Raw genomic sequence first — 25,667 nt, 5'->3', positions numbered from 1 at the left:
TGTTTTGGGGCTTCCCATTAGTTCATCTGGGGGGCCACTGTGAGCAGTGGTGGAGTTAGTTGCATGGGCGGCCATGTGCACCGGGGGGGGGGCAGGGTGAACTGCACAGTTGGGGGCCATCCACTGTGAGCTGCACGGGGGCAGGGCCGTCCACCACGCTCAAGCCACTGCACATGGAAGCAGCAAGGCGAGCTCCCCGCAGTGTGCCTTTTTGTCACTCCCCCTTAGGGATGACCCCCGGGGTGGACCACACCTATCGCACCCCCCCTTTCTCCGCCAGTGACTGTGAGCACAGGATAGTGGACTAGATGAACCATTGGCCTGATCCAGGAGCATCTTGTTATGTTCTTACGATATGCAGTGACCATTCCTACCCAGAATGTAGGAATGGTCAGCTCCTTACACATACAGAACAAAGATTGGGTGGGATTCATCAAAAGTGTCAGATCGAGGTGGCTGAGTGGGTCTATGTTGGTTAAGGCGATCCTTCGAGTGAACTGGTCTCCAGTTATTAAAGACTAGGCCGTACAGTCCCCCACTCCAAGTCACTGGTGTGGACTAGAATATCCACATGCCCCAGTCACTGAAAAGCTAGAAACGTCATTCCTTAGTCCTTAAATTGTGGGTCCTTAAAAGGGGTAAGGGACGCGGGTGATGCTGTGGGTTAAACCACAGAGCCTAGGACTTGCCGATCAGAAGGTCGACGGTTTGAATTCCCGCCATGGGGTGAGCTCCCGTTGCTCAGTCCCAGCTCCTGCCAACCTAGCAGTTCGAAAGCACGTCAAAGTACAAGTAGATAAATAGGTACCGCTCCGGTGGGAAGGTAAACGGCATTTCTGTGTGCTGCTCTGGTTTGCCAGAAGCAGCTTAGTCATGCTGGCCACATGACCAGTTGTACGCTGGCTTCCTCGGCCAATAAAGCGAGATGAGTGCCGCAACCCCAGAGTCGGCCATGACTGGACATAATGGTCAGGGGTCCCTTTACCTTTACCTTTAAAAGGGGTAAGCAAGCTTCCAATCTTGTCACCAAACTAGAGGTCACATTTTATTATGACGAATTTCACACTGAATGTTTTCTGTAGCAGGAGCTACTGCATTATCCTTGGTGTGTTAGAAGTGTTGCTAAAAATTATTAGTTTACCTTTTACACCTACTTTCATGCTGGATATAATGTGTGTATACAATGCTATTTTTCTAGAAAAACAGGTGCCGGAGCTCATCATGAACTTCACCCTTGTTCTTTTAGAATGACAATGGTGCCCATCTGAGAGGTGTCAAACTTACCTCCTGTGAGCTCCAACTGCAAAAAAAGCCTTGTGTGTGTATATATACAATATCTTATTTATAGTTTAGGTCTCCCTCCCCCCCTCCAAAATTGTTTAGGGTTTGTTTCGTTATTAACAATTGGTTTTGAACTTGGTAATGTTAAACATATTTTGATATTAGTTTTTTTTTAAGTGATGTAATTATCTATAAAAACTTTATGGGTTGTAGTCAATATTAGTCCTACTCAAACTCATTACAGGTAATAGACATAACTAAGGTTCATTAAGTTCAATGGGTCTACTCTGTGTAGCACAAGCACTGGATACAACTCAGTATCTTTAAATGGATTCAGGAGAATATATTTCACTCCATTTTATTTTGTGTCAATCATCTGTTTCCTGATTATGTTTGAATTTTTCAGTGCCCTTAAAAATGTTTCCTTCCCTGAAATGCATTAAGCTCCCAATAAACACTAATTTTGGAATTTATTTCTTCAAACTGGAGGTCACCTCAGAATTGCTTCTGTAAGACCCCACCTCTCTCACACACATGCTTACATAAGTAAATTGACAATACTTGCTTTATGCTTATGACTTAGCACACTTGTTTCCGGCAATCTAGTTTAAAAATATGTTTTATGTGTGTGTGCTTTTAGGAAGGGAGGAATGCAAGGGTAGATTTATCTGTACACATAACACACACACACACACAGGGAGAGAGAGAGAGAGAGACTAATTTTTCATTAACTGTAACTACACCCTTCGAAAAGCTGTTGATGATAGTTTTATAAGCCATGTCGGCAGGAGATCCATTTTGAAATGATTTTCCAGTGTGTGATTTGTCTGACTTATTAAGCAGGCTGGTGCTTGCTTTTGTCGTGCAATATCCTCAGAATGAGACTTCTATTGACATCATGCAAAATTCAGTTTAATTGGCTATTGCTTTCAAAGCAAGGCCTTCGGCCGTCTGGAAGCGTTTCATCGTTCTGACAGTCCTGCGTGGTGCAGAATGAGCGTGAGAAAGAAAGGGACCACTTGCCATCATTAGTACAAACTCATTGGCCTGGCATGTTTTTCTTTGTTTTCTACTGGGTGTGATTATTGAGAGGAGGAAATAGCAGTGGGATTGAAATTAAGAAGTGAGGGCAAAGTAATAAGAGTCAAACAAAGAGGAATTAATTCCTGACCACTCAGGATCTCTTCAGTTGGTCAATGCTAAACACATGTCATATTTATTTACTTACCAGAAGCCCTGCACCCGACATTGCTAAGGAATTCCTAGAAAACAAAAAGGACTGTGCAGTTTTGAAACCAGTGGTCAAAATCAGTTTGGTTTTGAACGCTTCAGTCCACCATCTTGAATCAAAATTGTATCCAAACAGAGACGAAAACCTGCTCCTTGATCTCAGGAACCGTCATGCAAAATTTGGCCAAGATATCTCAAGAGCTGTCCAAATGCATAGTGAATAAACAACTGGCTTGGTCAACATTCAACATTCTTGATCCCGTATGTAGGGGCGAAACCCTGTAGTACCGGGCCCCCAATAACCACCTCCCTGAGCTGCTCCAGAAGAAGACACTATGGCCAGTGCCATGGTGTCAAAAGCAACTGAGATGTCAAGGATAACCAATAGGGTTACACCCCTCCAGCTCTCTCCCAATAAAGGTAATAAATCAGGGCAACCAGGGTTTTTTTGGTGGCAAAACTGCGTCTGAAACCAGACTGGAATAGATCTAAATCAGGGGTCAGCAACCTTTTTCAGCAGGGGGCTGGTCCACTGTCCCTCAGACCTTGTGGGAGGCCGGACTATATTTTGAAGGAAAAAAATAACGAATTCCTATGCCCCACAAATAACCCAGAGATGCATTTTAAATAAAAGGACACATTCTACTCATGTAAAACCATGCTGATTCCCAGACCGTTTGCGAGCCAGATTTAGGACGTGATTGGGCTGGATCCATCCCCTGGGCCTTGGTTTGCCTACCCATCATCAAAATAATTTATATATTCCCTCAGGAACATCTGCAGCTGGCCAGCCACTATTTACTCAACCACCTTGCCCTGGAAAGGAATATTGCAAACTGGATTCTAGTTTTCTGAAACCTCTTTATCTAGGGAAGACTTCTTTTAGAGGGGCTGTATAACTCCCTCCTAGAATAAGGCACTGATCAATCTCACTGGACTCATTTGTATTGTCGGGCTTCAAAGCAATTATGAGGCAAGACATAATCAGGTATTTGCATGGTACATCCCTGCTTAAAGAGGGCACATTATGTCTGTGTTACTTTCAAAGTGTTCTCCTATGCACCAGTTTCATCCCATTCCTGCATTATCATGTGGATTAAAAATAATAATAATCTGCACCAAAAATGTGCATTTATTGAATATTCTAAAACATTTTTTAAAAAAATCAAAACAAGTGCTTCTGAATCTCTCAAGTATGCTTTTAAAAGCATATTTTTTGCCCTAGCGAGCATGACCAATGCTTGGGAATAATAAAAATAAAATAAAGTAAAGTAAAATAAAATAAAATAAAATAAAATAATAATAAATAAAAAAATAAATACAAAATAAAATAAAATAAAATAAAATAAAATAAAATAAAATAAAATAAAATAAAATAAAATAAAACAAAAAATAAAATAAAATAAAACAAAATAAAATCTGTCCAACTACCCCTGTTACAGGATCATCTTTCCCATGCAAATGTCATAAATGCAGGAGATACAGGTCGATTGCAGCGTTAATTCTGTAGAGACACATTTTCTCCCCAATGTGCAGGAAGGCTGTGTGCAAGAGAGAATCAGAACCCAGCAGCACCGACTGCCTCATTCAGTTGCTTAATTATGCAATCCTGCTAAACGTCCTGCAACCTTCTTAAACTTCTTGCATCCCCTCCCTCCCCACGGCCCTGACAGGTCCTTTAATTAACTATATGCAGTTTGCCAGGTCAGAATGCCAGGAGAAGGCGGAGGCGGAGGCGGAATATTTTTGCTACCTAGCTTTGTGAACTGCCTCGCCACACAGCATGCTCTAAATGGAGCTTAACCAATTTCGCTTCCAGGAGCAAAAGTGCAGAACCAAAATAGACTGAGAATCTCTCTTTCTCTCTGGCACTCCCCAGTAAGGTGAGATGTGTGCTGTGGTACAAGAGAAGCCTTTGAAGGAACCCCGTTTCCCCCACCGCTGATGAGAGCTTTATTCCCAATGCAACAGTGCAGAGGTAGAGAGCCTCTGGCTCACTAAACAGACCTGGCACATGTCTCCATTTGGCCCATAAGGTTGTTTTAATTTGGTCACCCCAGCCACTCTGGGTTGCTTCCAGCATATAGGCAAAGGTAAAGGGACCCCTGACCATTAGGTCCAGTCGTTGCCGACTCTGGGGTTGCGGCGCTCATCTTGCTTTATTGGCCGAGGGAACCAGCATACAGCTTCCGGGTCATGTGGCCAGCATGACTAAGCTGCTTCTGGTGAACCAGAGCAGCGCACGGAAATGCCATTTACCTTCCCGCCAGCGCGGTACCTATTTATCTACTTGCACTTTGACGTGCTTTCAAACTGCTAGGTTGGCAGGAGCAGGGACCGAGCAATGGGAGCTCACCCCGTCGCGGGGATTCGAACCACCGACCTTCTGATCAGCAAGTCCTAGGCTCAGTGGTTTAACCCATAGCGCTAATCGCGTCCTGGCTTCCAGCATATACAGAAATATAATGAAACATCAAACATTATAAACTTTCCTATACAGGCCTGCCTTCAAATGTCTTCCATAGGTTGTATAGTTACTTATCTCCTTGACATCTGATGGGAGAATGTTCCACAGGGTGGGTGCCACTACTGAGAAGGCCCTCTGCCTGACTCCCTATAGCTTCATTTCTCCCAGTGAGGGAACAGCCAAAAGGTTTTCCACAAACGGTACTTACCTGCCCCACACCTGATGTCGTAAATGATGGAACAGCTAAGAATACAAACTGCAAATAGATATTTTCATTCCTTAGGCAGCTTGCCAGGGGTTACAGCAAGCTCCTTCAGAGACATGTCTTCAGCAGAATCTGCCTCTTGATGCTGACAGCATGCCTCCAACAGCTGATCAGCCTCTTTGAAGTTGTCACCTGTCATCATAATGATGTCAAGTGACTGACAAGTGGGCAGGGTCAACCACCTGTCAAAGCTGGACTATGGGGAGCGGAGGCAGTCAAAGTTCTGGCTTGCTGCAGTTGGGGGGGCATAGTCATAGTAGAAGCAAGGATTAAGTCCCCTTCCTCAACACCATCACTACGGACCATGGCAGCTTCGTTTACAGTTTTTGTTTTTAATCGTATCCGTGCAATTGCTAATTGCACAAACAATGGCACATCTAGGTCAATCCTAATTTATGGGCAAATGAACTAATGTAGAGAAAGTGGAAAGGGAGTTTCGTCGGCCAAAAGAGAACTGGGATGGGGGGGGGGAGACAGAATAAAATGGCCCGAGCAATGCTGGAAGGGGGGTTGGGCCAGCCTTTTGGTTTAAAGAACTAATTGAGCCTCCTGGCAATTGGGTGATACAATAGGTAGGTGTGTGTGTGTTTGCTTGCTGATTCGACATCCAATTTTTAAAAAGAATAATTTAAAATATTAACAGTGGAATCCTTATGCATGTCTGCTTAGAATTAAGTCCAGTGAGGCTTACTTCCAAGTAGTTTGGGGGTGGGGATTCAATTCAGTTCACATTTAAAGGTGAACCCACCTAATTTGCACTTTCAGAAACAAAACAAGAGCTGAAATTTGCATTTCTCTGAATTTTGCAATACAGTTCTCCAGCCGAATAATGTCTACAAAAAAAAAAAGTGTATGCAAGGATAAGGTGTTCATGCAAATGTACGTATGCCATAAAAAACAACATACAGAAATGAATTATATTTGAGGAAGTTGTTTTGCAAAAAAAAAAAAAAAAAGTGTCTGTTAGGGATAATTGCATACAAAAGTGTAGATTAGGAGAAATTTGCCCTAAAATGCTGATGAATTTTCATGAGGACTTTATAAAAGAATTGCAAATTGATGTGGAAATATGGAGGGCCAAACTTAAGAATGGAAAAATGAGGAACTGAGAAAAACCAAAATTGGCATAGGTACCCGTCCTTACATCTAAGCAAATGGGTACCGGAGTGCTCCCTAAACTCACAATCCTATACATACTTATCTGAGAGTAAATCCCACCGATTTCAACTGGGCTTGCTTCTGAGTAGACATGCACAGGGTTTGCAATGAAGGCTGGATTTCTGTGCTCACAGTCAATGAAATTTAGTTCTAAATACAGTGCAATGTTCAACATGATGTGGGCATGACATTGAGGGTCCAAATTCCTAGTTGTGTCTTCACCAACACTAGCCAGAGGCTGGTTTGACATATGCCACCAGGGCTGGCCCACCCATGAGACAAGGGGAGGCCATGTCTCAGGTGGCAGGATCTATAGGGGCAGCAGATCCCAGTGTAGATCTTTATCCCCCCCCTTGATCCTGATCTTCCTGATCTTCACTCACCCCTTCTTCCCTGGAGGGGAGGGGGTGCCTTCGCCTCAGGTGCCAAAATGTCTTGTGCCGGCTCTGCATGCCACTGTATTTGACAAAGCAACTTATGGTGGACACAGTCAGGCAATTTGATGGTAAGAATAATATTTATCCAGCAGCATAAATATTGCAGTTTATTGCTGGCTGGGTGGTGAGTTGTTTCCTCACCACAAGCACATTTTAAGCCTTGGAATCACTTCTCGGATTCACAACAAAGGCTAGACTCAGAACATCTGTGTTCCCCTGAAGAACTGGATCGTAATTTGTGGCCTATTTGTGGCTGAAGTGGTGCAGAGGAAATGCGGGGTTGGGAAATGTCAGCATGGAGAGCAGAAAATATTTCTGTGCCGGCGCCCTAGGGGAAGAAAAATGGGGGGATTTGCTACTTAATGGGCAGGTACGCAATGGGGCTTTGTTCTCCAATGCATGGTTGGCATATCAGGAGCTAGAAACTGAAGGGGAGGAAAAGCTCCAGAAAATTATTCAGACAAAGCAGGATGAATACATTGCAGGAACAAAATGGGCATGCTCAGAGGTATATTTCAGTCACATCCTTCTGCCAAGGAGTTCTAGGAAAGCTACATGGTTCTTCTCCTGTGTAGACAGTAATGAGATAGATAAATGTAAAATTCTGACACAGTATAAGGCTTACTGTATGTCCCTGATCCAAAATCTGCTGCTTGCAGCATGAGCTGTAGCCTGCAAAAGTATCCATGCACTGACAGACCCTCCAAGTGTCCCTATTTTCCAGGGACAGTCCCGGATTTACGGAAGCCGTCCCAGTTTCTGATTTGTTCTTGGAATGTCCCCTTTTCCTTAGGATGTCCCTATTTTCACCAGAGAAATGCTGGAGGGTATGGAGCTATCTGACCCCCGAGCCATCTGAAGACAGCTCTGTGTAGGAAAGTTTCTTAATGTTTAATGTTTTGCTATGTTTTTATATATGTTGGAAGCCGCCCAGAGTGGTTGAGGCAACCCTGTCCAGATGGGCAGGGTATAAATAGTAAAATTATTGTGATGATGATGATGATGATGGAACAGAACGTCCCTGTTTTCATCGGATAAATATTGGAGGGTATGACGGACCTTGGCTGGCAGCTGCTGGCCTTTTCTCATTCCCACCCATCGCAGGGTTGCCAAGAAAATGGCCCCATGAGGCTCTCGCTTGACACAACGAATGTCCAACATGGAGGAGGCTGAGCTTTTGGCTGCCCACCCACAGCACACATGCACATGGCTAGATTAAAGAGAACCTTCACCAGTGTTGAAAGGCATTTGGTTTCCAGATCACGAGCAGAGCAATTTGCCTCGACTTCCTCATTAACTTAAGCTGGGCTCCCTGGAGGCGGACAACTTTGGAGCAGGTGACTTTGATTCCACCCCTGCTGTCTCCCCCTACTCCATGAAATCTCTGCTTGGGAGATCCTGCCCGCTCGCTTCTTTTGGTATGAGCAGAGAGGTATTGGTATGGGTTTGCGTGTGTGCGTGTCGTAGCTGTGCACCACGGGGCATAATTACTTTGGCTTTAGTGTGCAGACTTCAAACCTGGATTAATTCCCGCAGGAAGTGTGAAACAAACAGAGAAGGACTTGGTTGAGCCTCTGGAAAGTAAAGATTGCAAGGGGGAAGTGGGAGCATGTTGCTTTGGATGGAGTGGCTCTGCCCTTGAAAGAAAGAAAGAAAGAAAGAAAGAAAGAAAGAAAGAAAGAAAGAACAATGCACAGATTCATGGGGAGGAATGCTGGACCCGGCATTTCTTCCGGCTGTCTAGATGGATTTATTATATTATTTAGTGGATCTGTACCCCACTCTTCAACCAAAAAGACTCTCAGAGCGGTTAATCAAACACAAACACAGGTGTATGATGGAGGCTGGTTCATTATGGAAAAAGCAAGCTCTATTCTGCAGTTGTGGCTAACACCCTTTTCTAGAAAAAGGGGTGCTGGAACTCACCATGAATACCTCCCTTGTTCTCTTATAATGGCAATGGTGCCCATCTGAGAGGTGCCGGAATGCAATTCCCGTGAGTTCTGGCTGAAAAAAGCTCTGGGTAACACCACTGGACTTTAGAAGTGTGCTTGCATTTGTGCAATGTCAGACTTGAATACCAGCTGTTGAACAAATGTTGCTGCTTCTGCCATCACACTTTCCAGGGCAGAGACTCCCAACCTTGCCTTCACTCAAGCTTAGTGATGGTCCAATCTGTCAGTTTCTGTTTCTCTCCATTCCTCATCTTTCCACTCTTAAGTTTGCTTTTCTACATCTCCACATCAGTTTGTGAATTTTTTTTTAAACGTCCTCATGAAAACTGAGCGTTTTAATGAGAATTTCTCCTGACAGTTTGCAGGTATTTTTGCACATTTTTGCAAAGCACTTTCCCTAATGGAATGCATGTTTGTATACTTATTTTTACTAATCAATACATTTTGATGCACATCACACAATTTTACCATGGTATACAGTGGTACCTCAGGTTAAGTACTTAATTCGTTCCAGAGGTCCGTTCTTAACCTGAAACTGTTCTTAACCTGAAGCGTATGTAACTTGAAGCATATGTAACCCGAGGTACCACTGTAGTTGGTTAGTTTCTCACACAATCCTCTCTATCCTCCATCCAGGCAAACAGAAGGCCTTATCAAGGACAGATTCCAGCCAGGCGAAAACACTCAAGGAGCGTACAGAGTTGGGCCAGTGAGGGGTGTGGCCTGGGGAGAGGGAGTGTGACTAGAAATGGGGTGTGGCCTGGGAAGAATCCCAGGGGCCAAATGGAAAGGCCTAAAGGGCTACATTTGGCTCCTGGGCTGCAGGTTTCCTACCCCTGCATTAGAGCATCCATTACCTCTCCATTCTGAAGGAAATCAGCACTGAGTGCTCACTGGAAGGACAGATTGTGAAGCTGAGGCTCCAGTACTTTGGCCACCTCATGAGAAGAGAAGACTCCCTGGAGAAGACCCTGATGTTGGGAAAGATGGAGGGCACAAGGAGAAGGGGGCGACAGAGGACGAGATGGTTGGATAGTGTTTTCGAGGTTACCAGCATGAGTCTGACCAAGCTGCGGGGGGCAGTGGAGGACAGGAGTGCCTGGCGTTCTCTGGTCCATGGGGTCACGAAGAGTCGGACACGACTAAACGACTAAACAACAACAAAAGGTTCTTCAGACTGTGACTTTTGATGAATGGGTTCTCAAGAAGGCCCAAGCATTTGTTGGACAACTGTGTGTGCCTCACATTCTCTCTAATGAAAGTTTTCTTCTTATATCTTTCAGTGAACTTGTTGGACACTTCCACCATTATTGGCGACTGGGGCTGGCTCACCTACCCTTCCCATGGGGTAAGTCACATGGAAAACCTATGGAGTGGGATGAGCGATAGGTCAGTTGGTAGAGCATGGGAATCTTAATTGTGGTTCTGTACCCCACGTTGGGTGAAAAATTCTCACATTGCAGGGGGGGTGAACTAGATGGTCTTTGCGGTCTCTTCCAATTCTGCACTTCTTTGATTCCTGTTGGGTTGAGCCAAATTTCCATACTGTTAAGTTTCTTGTTTCCCAATGTTTCTGAGAATCCCACCCCCTGGGAAGGAAGTAGCCACCATCTTTTTTGATAGACTGACTTAGGTTACCACTTTAGAAGACTCAGTGGGGAACTGATTGCCCTACAGCCTCTATTCTCCTCCTCCAAGAATTTATTTATTCCTCTTTAATGCGTTCCAAGTTGGTGGCCACCACTGCCACTTGTGGGAGAGAGTTCCACAGTCTAAATATGCACTGTGCGAAGAAGAGTTACTTCTTTTTGTCTGTCCCGAATCTTCCATTGAATAACCCCAAATTCTAGTAGCGTAGGAGGAGGAAAAAATTCCCCCCTGAGCCAAACAATTTCTCCCAGCAAACATCTGCGCTTCCTTCTTCCTTTGCCCATGTGGGCAAGCTTAAGCCACACTTGTATCTATTATTTGCATCTTTATCCCTTTATAATCTGGTGTGTATGTGTGTGTGTGTGTGTTTAAAATCTTGTGTTGATTTTAATTTAAACTGTTAACAAGTTCCTGAATACAGATGTAATCAAACCCGCTTGCCTGCCGCATTAATTATGATGTCCTCATTTTCATCTTGCTAGGAGACCTTATCTCAATGACATGGGAAGAGAGGAGAGTCATTTCGCTTTATGAAAAAAGAAACAGAGATAGGAACAAGGCAGTGCATGTTAGGTTGTAATAGGAGCTCTCACAGCCTGTCCCTTTTCTTGCACAGTTTGCATCCCAGTTAATCAGAGGAACCTCTTTCAAATAAGGAAAGTGCTTTAAATAATCAGCTGTTGGGAAACTTCCACCACATGGGCCTAATATGGTCTTGGAGGTCAGCTTGCGAGGCTGTTTGGGGCAAACCTTAGCCATCTTTCCTGGGCCTGATGTCATATGAGAAAATTCAAGTCATATGGGAGCATTCAGCAGGCAAAACCCTGAACTTTTTGAATTGGATGCCTTTTTTCCTGCTGCCTTGCACAGTAAAAAGAAAAGTCTCCAACTTCAAAACATGCCAAATTTTGTTTGCAAAGGAAGGATCAAGAGCACACTCAGAGTGTACACCTGGGATTGAACTATCAATGACCCAACATCATATAGCATCAGATGAATGACAGGAACATAGCCTGCCTACCTGCCAGAGTGGCCTGTGCCGGGTTAGCCACTTCCTGGTGTGGTCCTCTGTCCAGATCTAGTTCTGTAACCTCTGAACTCATCCAACTAACAATCCTGCGAATGTTTGCTCAAAATAAGTCCTGTTTAGGGATGGATGAATCTGCATATTTTGGTTTCTTCCAGTTTTTCATTTTCCCAATCTTAATTTAGATTGCCCCATTCCCACTTACATTTCCCTACCCCCAAAACGGCAATATGAAAATTCGTACTTTGTGTGTGTGCTCATTTCTGCTAATATGTACATTTTTATACACGTTTGTTTCTGGTATATGCAGTTTCATGAGCAACTTTCCCCAAATGGAATGCATTTCTACACTTTTGTGTGTGTGCACATTTCACAAATATGTGGATTTTAACTTTTATGGTTTGGCTGGAGAACTGTATTGCAAAATTCAGAGAAATGTGTTTCAGTTTGCATATTTGCCTTTGGAAGCACAAACTCAGTTAGCTGGCATTAAAATGTGAATTGAACCACTTTCTTCCTCTAGCCTGACCGAGTTCAGTGAGACTGAAGTCAGTGTCTTTATGACTGTAGCCCTACAGCTCCCTCCTACACTTGCCTGTTGACAAAGGTCAAGATGTCAGTTAAAGTATGAATCCCACCTAGCTTCTATCTGCTGTGACGTCCCTTACCTTGGGACATAGGTTTGAAGTACAAAATCTGCTGGACCTGGTGCCTCTAACTCCTCTCTCCTGCTCTTTCCTTCCAAGTGGGACTCCATCAATGAAATGGATGAATTCTTCAACCCCATCCACACCTACCAAGTCTGCAATGTCATGTCCCCCAACCAGAACAACTGGCTGCGGACTAGCTGGGTGCAGCGTCACGGGGCTCACCGGGTGTATGCAGAGATCCGGTTCACCCTGCGGGACTGCAACAGCATGCCAGGGGTCCTGGGCACATGCAAGGAGACCTTCAACCTCTACTACCTCCAGTCAGACCGTGATCTGGGCAGCACCCCCCGCGAAAGCCAGTTTGTGAAGATTGACACCATTGCGGCCGACGAGAGCTTCACCAACGTGGACCTGGGCATCCGGCGACTCAAGCTCAACACGGAAGTGCGTGGCGTGGGGCCCCTGAGCAAAAGAGGCTTCTACCTGGCCTTTCAGGACATTGGAGCCTGCATTGCCATAGTCTCAGTCCGAGTTTACTACAAGAAGTGCCCAGCCATGGTGAGGAACTTGGCATCCTTCTCCGAGGCAGTGACAGGAGCAGACTCCTCGTCCCTTGTGGAGGTGCGGGGCGAGTGCGTGGGGCACTCTGAGGAAAGGGACACCCCGAAAATGTACTGCAGTGCTGACGGGGAGTGGCTGGTGCCCATCGGAAAATGTGTCTGCAGTGCCGGCTATGAGGAGCAAAGGGATTCATGTCTAGGTAAGTCTGGATGTGGGTTGTGCAAAACTACTGTTGCTGCTGTTGGGAAGGATGGAGGGAAGAGGCACTGGGAGAAAATGTTTTGGTGCTGCTCTATTTGATCAGGTCCACTTCAAAGAACAGATACAGGGTTGCGCCCCCCCCCCCAAATTGCAGCTAAAAAAGGGAAAGAAATCGCAATATTGCCTGACAATGACCTGTGAGCTTCCATCAGGGGCAGACTTCAGTAATCTTTCATAAAGCGAGGGTTGCCATATTTGAGTTTGTGAAAATCTGGACAGAAAAGCTGTTGAGCTTTTTCGGCAAAATCATGAAAAGAATTGCTGTTCTTCAGCACTGCCGACATGGGCTGTCATAGGTCTAGATATGACCTATTTCTGCCCGGACACTGCTGCCGACTGCGATATTATGGATATGTCCAGGAAAGGGCAACCCTAGTAATACAGTGCCCTGTGGAAAGCCAAAATTTGGGACCCCCAAATGGATTATGGGTTTCCTCAACTTTATGCCCCCTTAGCCCACACCACCCTAAATCTGCTGCTGCTTCCATAACCTGGAGGATGTCAAGGTGTTGGTTAAAGGGAGAAAAATAGGAAACCAGACAGAAGAGGGAAATGGCCCCCTTAGACCTCTAACAGCTTACAACACGCATCCTGGAGTCAAGGATTATTACATTGTTTCTGGTTCCACCGCTGTCTACCTTCCCAGGACTTCTCGAGGTGTAATTAGAAGCTGGAGGTCCTTCTGGGCCCACGTACAGTGCAGGAGTCAATAACAATGGAGATACCCGATTTGCTCTGAGTAGAGATTGCCCTGAGCGCCAGCCTCACATGCATTGATTATTTGGCGCCTTGCCGAGCGGCCTCCCTTCCAGCTGTGTGCGTTTGGCTCCGCTCCAGGGCCTTCCCTTGGGGGCTCTGGCCACTTCTGGGCTCCATCAGCCGGCCGTTTTTTCTGCAGCCCTGCCTTTCCTTTGGCAGGAAATTTCCTCAGCAAAGAAAACAAAAGCAAAGTCAACAGAAACAGAGCTATCTCCTTAATCCATCGCCGGCAAGCACTTGGAGGAAGACGGAGGCGTTTTCCCCGAGTGTCCGTGGGCTCTGGGAAGACGGCTGCAGCTCGCAACTGTATAAACGACGATAAGGAGGCAGCAGCTGTGCAGAAGGCAGCAGTACACACTGCCCTGAGGCTACATGTGTACAACAGGCGACTTGACTGGAGGACTCATAGGAGGCTTTCTTTGCTTTCAGTTTCTTTCGGGGGGGGGAGCGCTATTTAGAGGAGCAGAGCTTTGACTTGGCAAATATGAAAAGGCGGCTTTGTTTAGAGGTGGGGGGAATGTGAACAGCAGGATTGACAATACCTTGCACAAGGTTACCTCTGGCAAAGTCATGTAGGGAAGGACATGGCTAAGCTAGACAGATGCCCGTCTTCACGTGCCCTGGACACATTGCAAGTTTGGAAGTCACATAGGCTGTGAACCAGGTGAAGCAAAGAGGGAACTTCCTGGCCAGAGGCTGAATGTGGCCTTTCAGGGTTCTGTATCTGGCCCTCAAGACTCTTCCTAGGTCACACACTCTCTCCGCAAGCCACAGCCCTCATTGGCCCTGCTAATGTTTAATTAGGTTTTAAAACCATAATTATGATATAGGAAGGAGAAGACTGGGGAAGGAGTCCTCTTCCTCCAGATTGCCCCTTCAACAGCTGTTGAGTGGAGGGGTGATCTGGGGGGTAGGCATCAGGCAGGAAAGTGAATGTCAGGTCAGGCAGGCAGGGGTGGGGCTAGATGACCGCTGAGCACCCCTTCCAACTCTGCAATTCCATTGTTGTATATATATTCTTTGCTAGCAATTTCCCCTAAAATATAACTCCAGTTCTTCCTTTTCAGTTATGCCTGCAGTTTTTTTTGTCCTGAATCTGAGGGCTCATGAGGTCATGTGGGCATCACTGCAATAAGGGCAGTTGGAGAAGACCCTCCAGAGAAAATATGATGGTCTGGGGAGATATAAGTGGGGGTGGAGAGAGAGAGAGAGAGTCAGAGAATCAGAGAGTCCTCCAAGTCCCCTGTCCCTGAGCTGTGAAGGGACTTAAAGATCAAAAACAGCACCTTGGACCCCCAAAAAGACCTGGGATTACACTGAACACAGGTCTCTCTGCATGTATTGTGTGAAGTAATATACTTGGTACAGCTTAGCTATTTGTGTACACGGGTGCACAGATAGTGCATGCATTGAATTGAACATGCAAACACCCCTTAGACAGTAAGAATTATTTATTTACAGGGTGTGTTTTTTTTAATTGCTATGATTCTGATAGTTTGAGAAGTTAGTGTTTTTGTTCTAAAGTTAAGACCCTGTGCAGAAAAAAAATGAAAAGAGCAACACTGCACAATTCTTTCTATCAAATGTAAACGTTGGTAGCGGGCTTGTTTTTTAGGAAGCACAACAGATCTAGCATGCCTTGCCTTGTTGCCAGTAAAAGGGAATTGCTTCAATGGTGCCTTATCGCTGCTTTCACACAGCAGTTGAACCTGTTTCCCCAATGTTTCCCCAACTTCCACACTACATCTGAGCTTTTACCCAACGTCAAAGCCACTCCTGGAAATAATGTGCAAATTTAGTGCTCATTTCTGTGTTATTTGCAAAGCATTTTTTTCCCCTGGAAGCAAATAACACACGAACGAGTGCTAAACATGTGCTATATTCTGCTACATTTCTGGAAGTGGCTTTTACATTGTGTGGAAGCCCAAATATAATGCGGAAATTAGCAGTTAGGGAAGCATCGGGTAATGGAACACAGTTTCATATTAATGCAACCTTAATTGGTGACACTTAAACCCTTTCCTTTGTCTGGCAGCAAATTTGTGAAGACCAGAGATTCCATGTTCACTGAATGCTACATTTGAACAACAGTGCGAGTGCACAGGTTCACCACTTGTGTATACAGGCACGGACATTAGCACACTCATTGAATGTGGTGTCCCAGTCCCAGTTAAAGCACTCTTAGCCTGGACTTAGAATCATAGTGTTGTAGAGTTGGAAGGGACCCCAAGGGGTCATCTAGTCCAATCCCCTGCAATGCAGGAATGTCAGCTACAGCATCCATGGCAGATGGCCATCCAACCTCTACTTAAACACCTCTAATGAAGGAGAGTCCACTACCTTCCAAGAGAGACCGTTCCTCTGTTGAGCAGCTCTTACCGTCAGAGAGTTCTTCCTGCTGTTTAGCCTGCTCTTTCAGTAGAGAAAAGAATTGGCCCTGCAAGATTGATAACCCAAATCAACTGGAATTGGAAATTCCTCGTTCCGCTGTTCTAATTGTCAGAACGAGATCCCACACTGCTGTCACTCTGGGTAATATTTCATTCCCTGCCATTGGGACAGGATGATGTAAACCCCACTTTGTAGTCCTAATCATCTTTCTATAAATATCAGAGAAATTCAATTTTTTGGGGCAGGGGAAGAAATTAAACCTTTAGCTTCGTAGTAGCATCCTAATGTGACTCCAAATTAATTCCCCATTCCTTCTCACAGCTAGGCATCCTATTTCTTAAAGATGTTTGCACAGCTAAGGACTTCTTTATGGCTTTAATGTTTACCTAAGAAAGGAGCTTTCAAGGCAGCGGAAGAGGAGACATAGGATAGTGCCTGTTGCTGGACTGAGATTGTAAAGAAAGTTGATCACCCCTCCTGTGTTTGCTGGAAATTCCTGAAAGTATCACAGTCTTGCTGTGGCTATGCATTTTTTTTAAGGGTCAGACAGGTGGCAGAACCAAGAGCCCCACGGACCAGGCTGGCTCCCTGTGCTACCAATACTGTCAGTTGGTCACAAAGCAAATTTCCAAATTTCTGTCATGTCACATCTCCCTAATCTTTTCTCTAAATTAAAATGTCCCAAATACCTTTCCTTGGAGGGGGAGGTCACTCCAACCCCTTGATAATTTTGGTTGACTTATTTTGAACCTTTCCTGGCTCCTTTCTGAGGTGACATGACGAGATTTTGTACAGGTCACTTGTAATTATTTTACTTACTTGATTGTAAGATTGTGGCTGGGTGGAAATAAATAAATCAATGGAAAGTGAAGGAAACCCATTTTCTATTAATTTATTCCCCTGCCCCTGCACAAAGCTGCAATTGTGGGCTTACCTGGCTTGGGGAAGGAGCTTGCAAGGGCTCTGGTAACATTCCAGAGCCCACTTCCCCGGGTCCTGGCTTTACACATTTTTGCATATATACATAGACTCCCGGAACCTAACCCTCACTTAAGACATGAGTTACTTGTACACAGTATTCCAAATGCACCATCGACTGATATAACACCATTATGATATCGGCACTTTTGCTTTCAATTCCTTTTCCTAATGATCCCTTTAAAAGGGTGTGAAGCAAGGCTGGTGAGGGGAGTGGTTTGGGGAATAGTGTGTGCTGAGTGGGTAGAGCCAGCCCTAGGAAGAGGCAGAGCGAGGCAGCTGCCTCAGGTGGCAAATGCTAAGGTGCAGGGAGAGGACAGAGCTGCGAATGCCATGTGCTCTGCCCTGCACTCTGATATTGGCAAAAAGATGCTGTCTTTTTGTATCTAGGGTGGGCTAGATACAAAAGAATTTTACCTTAGCCCTGCAACTGCTCTGATAGCATAAGCCTTGCAAGCCTGGTTCGCTGGAGAGTTTAGCATTTCACAGGGATTGTTGCTTGAGCCCTTCCAAAGGCTCCCGGCCACGGCTGTGTCACTTATGCTAAGCAGGCTGTGACCCCCATGCCAATCAGAGGTAAAGGGACTGAACCTTGGGGCTGCCCCTGCCGTCCCTCAGGAGCCATCGTCTTCAGAAAGAGCACAGAGGGGAGACCTAAGCTCCTGCTTCAGAGTCTTTCTCATCCCTTGCGGGTCACCAGAAGGCACATCCCCAGAGGCAAGGGCCTGTCACAGAGGCCTGGGTGCTGTCAGCTTAGTACAACCGGGCTACCTTTCTCGGCGCCTCCTACCCCCTCAACTCTCCCAGGGTTTTCTCTCTGTATAATGAACTGACAGTCAAAGAGAGGCTGGGGTTCGTTCATCAAGCATCAGCTTCTCCAGCAGACAAGCAGTTCAGGAAGGGAAAGGGCAGGGATAGGGAAACCTCTGGCCCATAGGTCTGATTTGGCACACAGTGTGGCCAAGCCGAGCCCCGCTGACCCACACCTTTCCAAGCAGTGGTGATGCCTAGCACAGGGTTTGGTGCTCTGCAAGGCCCAGACATCAGCTCATAGGAGCCAACTCCTAGGGGTTGAGGTCCCTTCGCCTCTCCCCCCTCCCTAATAAAATATTTGAGGGGGCTGGGCTCCCCCAAAGTTAATGGGCATTGTCATTCAAATGGTGTGTGTCTTGTGATCGATTATGCAGGATGGAGCTTACCTGCAACCCCCCCATATTTTATGCAAATTGGCACCCATACATCAGCTGTAGAACCTGGTCAGTTTCCAGCAGTGCCTTGTCCTTGCTGTTCCCTAAGAAGCAGGCCACATTGCTAAAGACCCTGTTCCTTTAGCCGTGGCTAACCAAAGGCTGGGGTTGATGATGGGGGTTTGCTGTGGTTACTGCTTTTGCTGTTGCTGCTTGGAACGAGAGCAGACTAGTGGGTGGCAGAAGGCGAATAAATACCCCGCTGTTTTGTAAGCCATTTTGATATTGTCATAGATTCGGGGGGACACACACACACCCAAATCCTAGAAATTAATAAATGGTAGGATTTTGATTAATTGGGGGGTATGGATGAAAATACAAGCCGCAGAGGAATTCCCAAAGTAGCTAAGCGTTGAGAGCTATTGGCAATGCAAGAGAACTGTCCTCCCCATGTGAACAGAGACGGTGAGGGGGGCGTGTTTGGAAGGTTGACAGGAAAAGGGAGTCTTTAGCAGAGGTAGCAGGGAGAGAGATGCCTTGGACTGCAGGGCTGCACTGCCCTTCTTGAAATGACCATGCTGTAAAAGCCTGACTCCTTCCATGCAGACTGAAGGTGTAAATAAGTGAATAAACCATATTTCTTCAAGCTCCGACAGTCTCCATTGTGTCTTAAGTCTCCAAAAGTCCACAGACCCTGGGGGTGTGCCTGGAACCCCGTGGAATTTTTCATCGCTCGGCAGAGAGTGCGGGGTGGCACCCAACTTTAGTTGCAATATATTTTAGGGAAGTGCAGATTATCAATATTCAAGTAAATCAACGATAGAGCCTTGACGCTTGGAGTTCACAATCACAGAGTGTGAGGGTGGCAGCGCAGACGTTTGCCTCCTATGGCAGAATTTGTAGATCCAGCTCAAGGACCCATTACTCCCAGGCAAAAACACACAAGTAGGGTGAAAAGGAGGGCCAGAGAGGAGTGTGGTCTGGGGAAAGTCCCAAGGGCCAGACAGAGAGTCCCAGGAGCCCATCCCTGCCTTAGATAAAACCAAAGGGAAGTCAATTAGTAAATAAGGTTGAACAGTGGAATTTGCAAGAAGGGTGTGCGGTGGTTGCAGGCTCTGAACCTGGCAATTGTGGGGTAGGGGGTGGTGGGTGGAATAAGCCTGTCTTGTTTTTCTTTACTCCTGTGCTGAGCTGCTCTGAATGCAGCCTTTGTGTCCCCAAAGTCCTTTCATATGCATGGTGCAGCCCCCGCCCCCCTGAACTCTGAGCTGGTACCCAGCAGAGTGGTTCTCGCTTTGCTATCATCTCTTTGACAGACAGGCCTGCCTATCATTTCAGCCATCCCACCGGCTTATTAGCAGATGTTCTCCTGTCTCTCAGAAGAGCGAGCAGGAGGACAAATGGACCATGCTGCAGATGGCTTGGCTGGGCCCTCCCACCCACACCCGTCCCCCCACGCTTTGGGAGATGAGCCTGTCAGCTCCCGAGGCAGGAGGACGCAGCAGGTGGCAGCTGGTTACATAGAGAGATGGGTGGGAAGAAGGAAAGCAGTGAGGGAAAAGGGCAGGCAAGAAGGAACAGGAGATAGAGGGGGACTCTGCCTATGGGGAAGGTGGTGGGGAAATGAGTGAAACCTAGAAAACCAAGGAGTACTCCAAATGTCATGGGATCTGCCGAGCAGCCTTAGGGCATCTTCTGAGACCGTAGGAAGAGCTCTGCTGGGTCAAGTCAAAGGACCATCTGCCTCAGGATCCTGTCTCATAGTGGTCAACCAGACACGCATTATGTGAAGTCTGCAAGCAGGACCTGAGTTCAAAAGAAACTCTCCCCACCTGCAACTCCCAGAAACTGGTATTCAAAGGCTTCATGTCTCTGATAGTGGAGGTGGAACAGAGCCACACTGACTAGCAGCCATTGCTACTCCACAAACACACACACACACACACAAATTAAATTTCCTGTTCTACAATTTAAAATACTGATTTTACATCCTTAAGACATCCATGACTTCCCTTCTTCTCTTTCCATGGTTCATTTTACATATCATAAATCCCTGCATATTTTACAAAAACTATACCATTCAGTATTCCATTATTGCATGCATCAAAACTTGTTTACACTGTTGAATTTATCTTAATGCTGCCAGCGTTTTCAGCTGCACACAATTATTTCCCATACATTCAATAAACGTTTTCCAATCTTCTTTAAATGTATGTTCTTCTTGTTCTCTTGTCCTATATGTTAAGTCTGCAAGTTGTGCATAGTCTGTCAACTTAAGTTGCCCTTCTTCTTTGGTTGGGAACTCACTCGTTTTCCATTTTGGGGCTAACAAAACACAGGCCACAGTAGTAGCATACATCACACTCCCCAATTATGATACCTAGCAACTAGTATTTGGGGGAGTGGCTCTTTACTGATGAATGGGAAGGAGTGGCAGAATGGGAAGACCATGCCTTCAAAGCTCAGATTTCCAGAAACTAAACCAACCAATTAAAAGCCAGAGAGACTATGTGGTGTAGTGGTTATAGCAGGGGTGGGGAACCTGAGTCACATGGGTGACATGTGGCCCTCCAGACCTTTAAATCTGGCCCTTGGGACTCTGCAAAAGCACACCCCTCACCCCTCTTTGCTGCCTCCATGAGTGTTTTTGCCTGGCTGGAATATGCCCTAGAAATCTGATGGTGCCTCTTGCATACATTGATGGAGGGAAAGACAGGGGTGCATGTGAAGAAACTAGCCTATGGTACCCAAAGTGAAATTTATAGCCAACTTTTGCCTAGTTTCCCCATAGGACAAAATCAATGAGGGAAGCAGGAGTCATCTGAATGGGAACGGGCTGCCTTTCCACAGTGTCGCATTGGCAGCAAAAGTTAGGGCTGCCCAGGGATTTGCCACAGTGGGAGCTAATGCACTGACCTGCTGGTCTTCTGCCTTCTCATCTCTCTCTCCTTTCTCCTTGTTTTGCCCTCTAGCCTGTCAACTGGGTTTCTACAAGTCTTCCCCTGGGGATCAGCTGTGTGCCATCTGCCCTGCCCACAGCTATTCTGAGACCCAGGCGGCACAGGTGTGTCGCTGTGAGAACAACTTTTACAGAGCAGCGCAGGACCCTCCTTCGGCAGCCTGCACACGTACGTACTTCATCTCATCCAACCCTCCCTCAAATTGCATGCGTGCCTGGACAACCCAGACCCTTACTGCGAGTCTCAGTCAGATAAAAGAGGATAATTCCCAGGATACTGACGAGCACCCTGTAGCCACAAAGCGACGGAGGAGGCAGAGCCAACAAATATTAAGTGTGGTGTACTGTAGTGGCTGGGACACGAGTGGCGCTGTGGGTTAAACCACAGGGCCTAGGGCTTGCCAGTCAGAAGGCCGGCGGTTCGAATCCCCGCAACGGGGTGAGCTCCCATTGCTCGGTCCCTGCTCCTGCCAACCTAGCAGTTTGAAAGCACATCGTAGTGCAAGTAGATAAATAGGTACCACTCCGATGGGAAGGTAAATGGCTTTTCCATGCGCTGCTCTGGTTCGCCAGAAGCGGCTTAGTCATGCTGGCCACATGACCTGGAAGCTGTACGCCGGCTCCCTCGGCCACTAAAACTAGATGAGCGCTGCAACCCCAGAGTCATCTGCGACTGGACCTAACGGTCAGGGGTCCCTTTACCTTTACTGTAGTGGTTAGAGTGTCAGACTATGACCTCGGAGACCAGGGCTCGAATCCCTACTCAGCCCTGCAACCCACTGAGTGACCTTGGGCCAGTCACTGCCTCTCAGCCTAACCAATGTCACAGGGTTGTTGTGGGGAACAATGAGGAAGGGCAGAACCATTTACACCACCTTGAGCTCCTGAGGGGCTGGGAATGGTGAGATGCAAATAAAATAAGCAATGAATAAAATAAATAATAAATAAATAATACCGCACCGTTTGCACTATTCATAATTGGCTTGGTTTCTCTTTCCAGCCTGTGATTCAGATTTCTTGGGATAAGGTACATCAGAAATAAATTAGCCTGATACCAGAACGCAATAAGGAAGTGAAGCGGCATAACTTCATAAATACGAGGGCAGGGGCAGTGGCGTAGCGTGGGTTGTCGGCACCCGGGGCAAGGCAAGTAATTTGCACCCCCTAACCCGTGGATTTGCGCCCCCTAACCCTAACCCCCAGATGTTGCGGCCGGTGCGGCCGGCCCCCCCAAATGTGGCCCTCAAGCTTTCTCTGTTTGGCCCTTGGATTTCCACTCAGGCCACACCTCTCACTGCTTTACATCTGAAGTATTATGCTGAGTAGAAGTATTTTTATTATTATTAGTAGCAGCAGTAGTAGTTATAATAACAGTAATCGTAAATGAATCCCCCTCCAAACAACCATCCCAATATGATTTAGACTAAACATAATTAAAGACAATTAAAAAAAAAAAAAAAAAGAGCAAATGCATTTAAAACTGAAGCCATGTGAATAGACATTTGTGGTAAAGACCTGTCTTCAATTGTTTCCAGAAAGTGAAGATAGTAGGTGCCCATTGTATATCGACAGGAATGCTATTTCACAGAATAGGGGCCACCACAGTAAGAGCCCTGCTCGAGTTACTGTGGAGAACATGTCCTTGAACTCTGATATTGCATCTTGCATGTCTGAAAGGAGGATAGAGAGGATCATGTGAGTGTGTGTTGTCCCACCCACCTTTGCCTCTGGCTCCACCCACTCCAATCTTATTTGTGCACCACTTGGAAGATTGTTTTGATCCAGCAGTCCGTGCATTTCCTAAATAAATAAGATAAAATATGATAAACCCCATAAACTAAAGCAATAAAACCGTTTCTACAATTGTACAATTGCCATAAAACGACCGGGTTGCACTCCCTTCTTCAACCAAAATGTCTTCGACAACAATTTCAAAACATCAAAATTGTCTAATTCCAGCTGCAAACTAAGCATATATGGTCCCTAGCTCATATCGGGTTGCCATATTTTTTAGGGAAATCACCAAAAAACCAACACTTCTGATCCAACACACCCCAATTTATCTGCTTACGAATACAGTGAAGTGCTTTTAAACTGTTTTCCTGCCAGAATGAAATGAGATAATGAAAGTGGACTCTTCAAGCTCTTATGGTTGCAAAGTAGCTTACAGGAAGATAAACACCCACCATCCATAACTCACTGGCCTTGAAAATCTTACTGCCATTTCTACATTCAAACATATATCTTATAATTGCCAGTCTAATTTGCATATATATTTGGGCGTGTGGACTGCATATATTCAAGAATATGCCTAAAGCAGGATTGATAGATAGTTCTTAACTGTGAGCTGATGTTTCTTTTTTCTTTCTTTCTGTTACATTACATATCTCTGCATTGATAGTCCTACTCAGAGTACGCCCATTGAAATAAAAGAATACGGCAAAAGGCTCATCCATACTTACTGTATTTTTTGCTCTATAAGACTCACTTTTTCCTTCCTAAAAAGTAAAGGGAAATGTGTGTGCGTCTTATGGAGCGAATGCAGGCTGTGCAGCTATCCCAGAAGCCAGAGCAGCAAGGATTTCTGCTTTCACTGCGCAGCGATCCCTCTTGCTGTTCTGGCTTCTGAGATTCAGAATATTTTTTTTCTTGTTTTCCTCCTCCAAAAACTAGGTGTGTCTTGTGGTCTGGTGCATCTTATAGAGCAAAAATAATGGTATCTTTGCTCTGTGTTTTTCTAGGTACAGGTCTGAGCTTTCCAGATCTGTGTCTGAGTTTTTTCTTTTCTTTTCTTTTCTTTTCTTTTCTTTTCTTTTCTTTTCTTTTCTTTTCTGTCTGGTCATGGCATGTTCCTCAAGGAAACCTGCATTTTCTTGCTGAATTGGAGCAAATAGCAACCTGGGGAAAATGCAGCTTTTCCCAGGGAAACCGCCAGAACAGTAAAATCCCACTTGGACCCCTAGAAAGTCTGGACCTATGTCTAGAATTCACAGAGCAAAGTTAAATATGGATGAGCCCTAACTGAAGGCCATTGATTTCAGTGGGTCTTCTCTGAGTAGAACTTAGTTGGCTACAGCCATTTTTTAAACACGCCTACACAGGGCAGATCATTTCCACAGGCTGTTTTCACCCAACTTTGTCTCAGGTAGATTTGCTTTTACAGTCCCTGCTACCTTTAAAATTATGATGATTTTACTGGCAATGGTGAGGATTGAACCTGCAAACTTGTGCATGCCAAGCATGTGCATCTCACGAAAGGTCTGAGCTACCTGAGGGACCTGCCAAGCAGGAAGCTCCTCTGCTAGTCTTAAGGGCTTCAGCCTTTCTGTCTGTCAACTGGTTTTCCTTTAGATAATATTAATAATAAAAAAAGTCTTCCCCTGGGAGCCAGCAGCATGCTCAATGTTGTTTGCACACTTATTCTGGAATCCAGGTCAAAAAGGTGAGGCATTTCCAAAGGGAGATAAAATGAAACCCCAATGTGAAAAGTTGAAAGAGGATCTGATGTGGTCCATAAAAAATTCCTTGCCCTAAATAATAGTAATATTATTTTCCTGCCCTAAATAGTAGTAATAGTAGTAGTAGTAGTGGTGGTGGTGGTGGCAGTAGTAGTATTCTATCAATTATATAGATTATAATGTTCTATCAGTTATATAGATTATAATGTTCTATCAATTATATTTCGGCATTTTGGATTTCAAGGTTATGCATCCATGTTTGTATATTAGAATTGTAAGAGTCAGAGAGGATACCATTTCGCTGCTCCAGTATCCTTGGTAGGTAATTACCCAGCCTTTGCTTAAAAACCTCTAACAAAGGAGAACCCATCGCTTTCCACCATTGGACACCTTGTACTAGTCCTCAAAGCAGCCTGCAAAAATCCATCAAAGGAGTGAAAATTGCTTTGCAAAATATGTATGCATTAGGGAAAACAGCGTACGAAAACATTAGGAAGATTTCGCCGTAAAGCGCTGGCGCATTTTCACAAGAACTTGCTTTTTAAAAGCTGATGTGGACAGCTTAAGAGTAGAAAAAATGAGAAACGTTTTTTTAAAAAGCAAAATTCTCAGATTTGCAGGCCAAAGATAAAAGGGGGCAGAATTTGCAAGAGGGGTGAGGCAGAGGAAGAAAGCCTGCCTCGTTTTAGGAGCAGGAGACCCATGCAAATCCATTTGCATCTCATTGCATTTTTGTGTGTGGATGGACATGCAAATCCCATCATTTGCTTGAACAAATTCTTTTTGCGGTCAGGAAGATGCCTGTTGACAGGGGAGCAGAAGTGGTAAACAAATGGGGGGGAGGGGGTTAGCAAGGACCCAGAGTCCTACTGACTTGGATATTTAGGGCAGCTTTCGTTTCTATGCTTCTCTGTTTTTAATCCTGTGGTCAGAAAGAGTGACCTTAGCTTGATGCTAGAGCACATGCACTGCATGCAGAAAGGCCCCAGTTCA

The 25,667-nt window shown here is 45.5% G+C and overlaps 1 protein-coding gene across 2 annotated transcripts in view; it reads left to right on the top strand.

The window, feature by feature from the left end:
* The window catches only part of EPHA8 (EPH receptor A8), a 61,930-nt gene that overhangs the window by 8,198 nt on the left and 28,065 nt on the right, over positions 1-25,667 (top strand). For both annotated transcript variants that reach the window (XM_079986855.1, XM_079986854.1), the window contains exons 2-4: positions 10,077-10,141; positions 12,217-12,880; positions 21,230-21,385. In XM_079986855.1, coding sequence (XP_079842981.1) covers positions 10,077-10,141; positions 12,217-12,880; positions 21,230-21,385 — 885 coding nt within the window. The remainder of the gene's footprint in view (positions 1-10,076; positions 10,142-12,216; positions 12,881-21,229; positions 21,386-25,667) is intronic.

This window comes from Podarcis cretensis, assembly GCF_951804945.1.
Source record: "Podarcis cretensis genome assembly, chromosome: 8".
Lineage (NCBI taxonomy): Eukaryota > Metazoa > Chordata > Lepidosauria > Squamata > Lacertidae > Podarcis > Podarcis cretensis.
The sequence above is the reverse complement of the archived record's forward strand: the minus strand, read 5'-3'. Positions and strand labels throughout refer to the sequence as shown.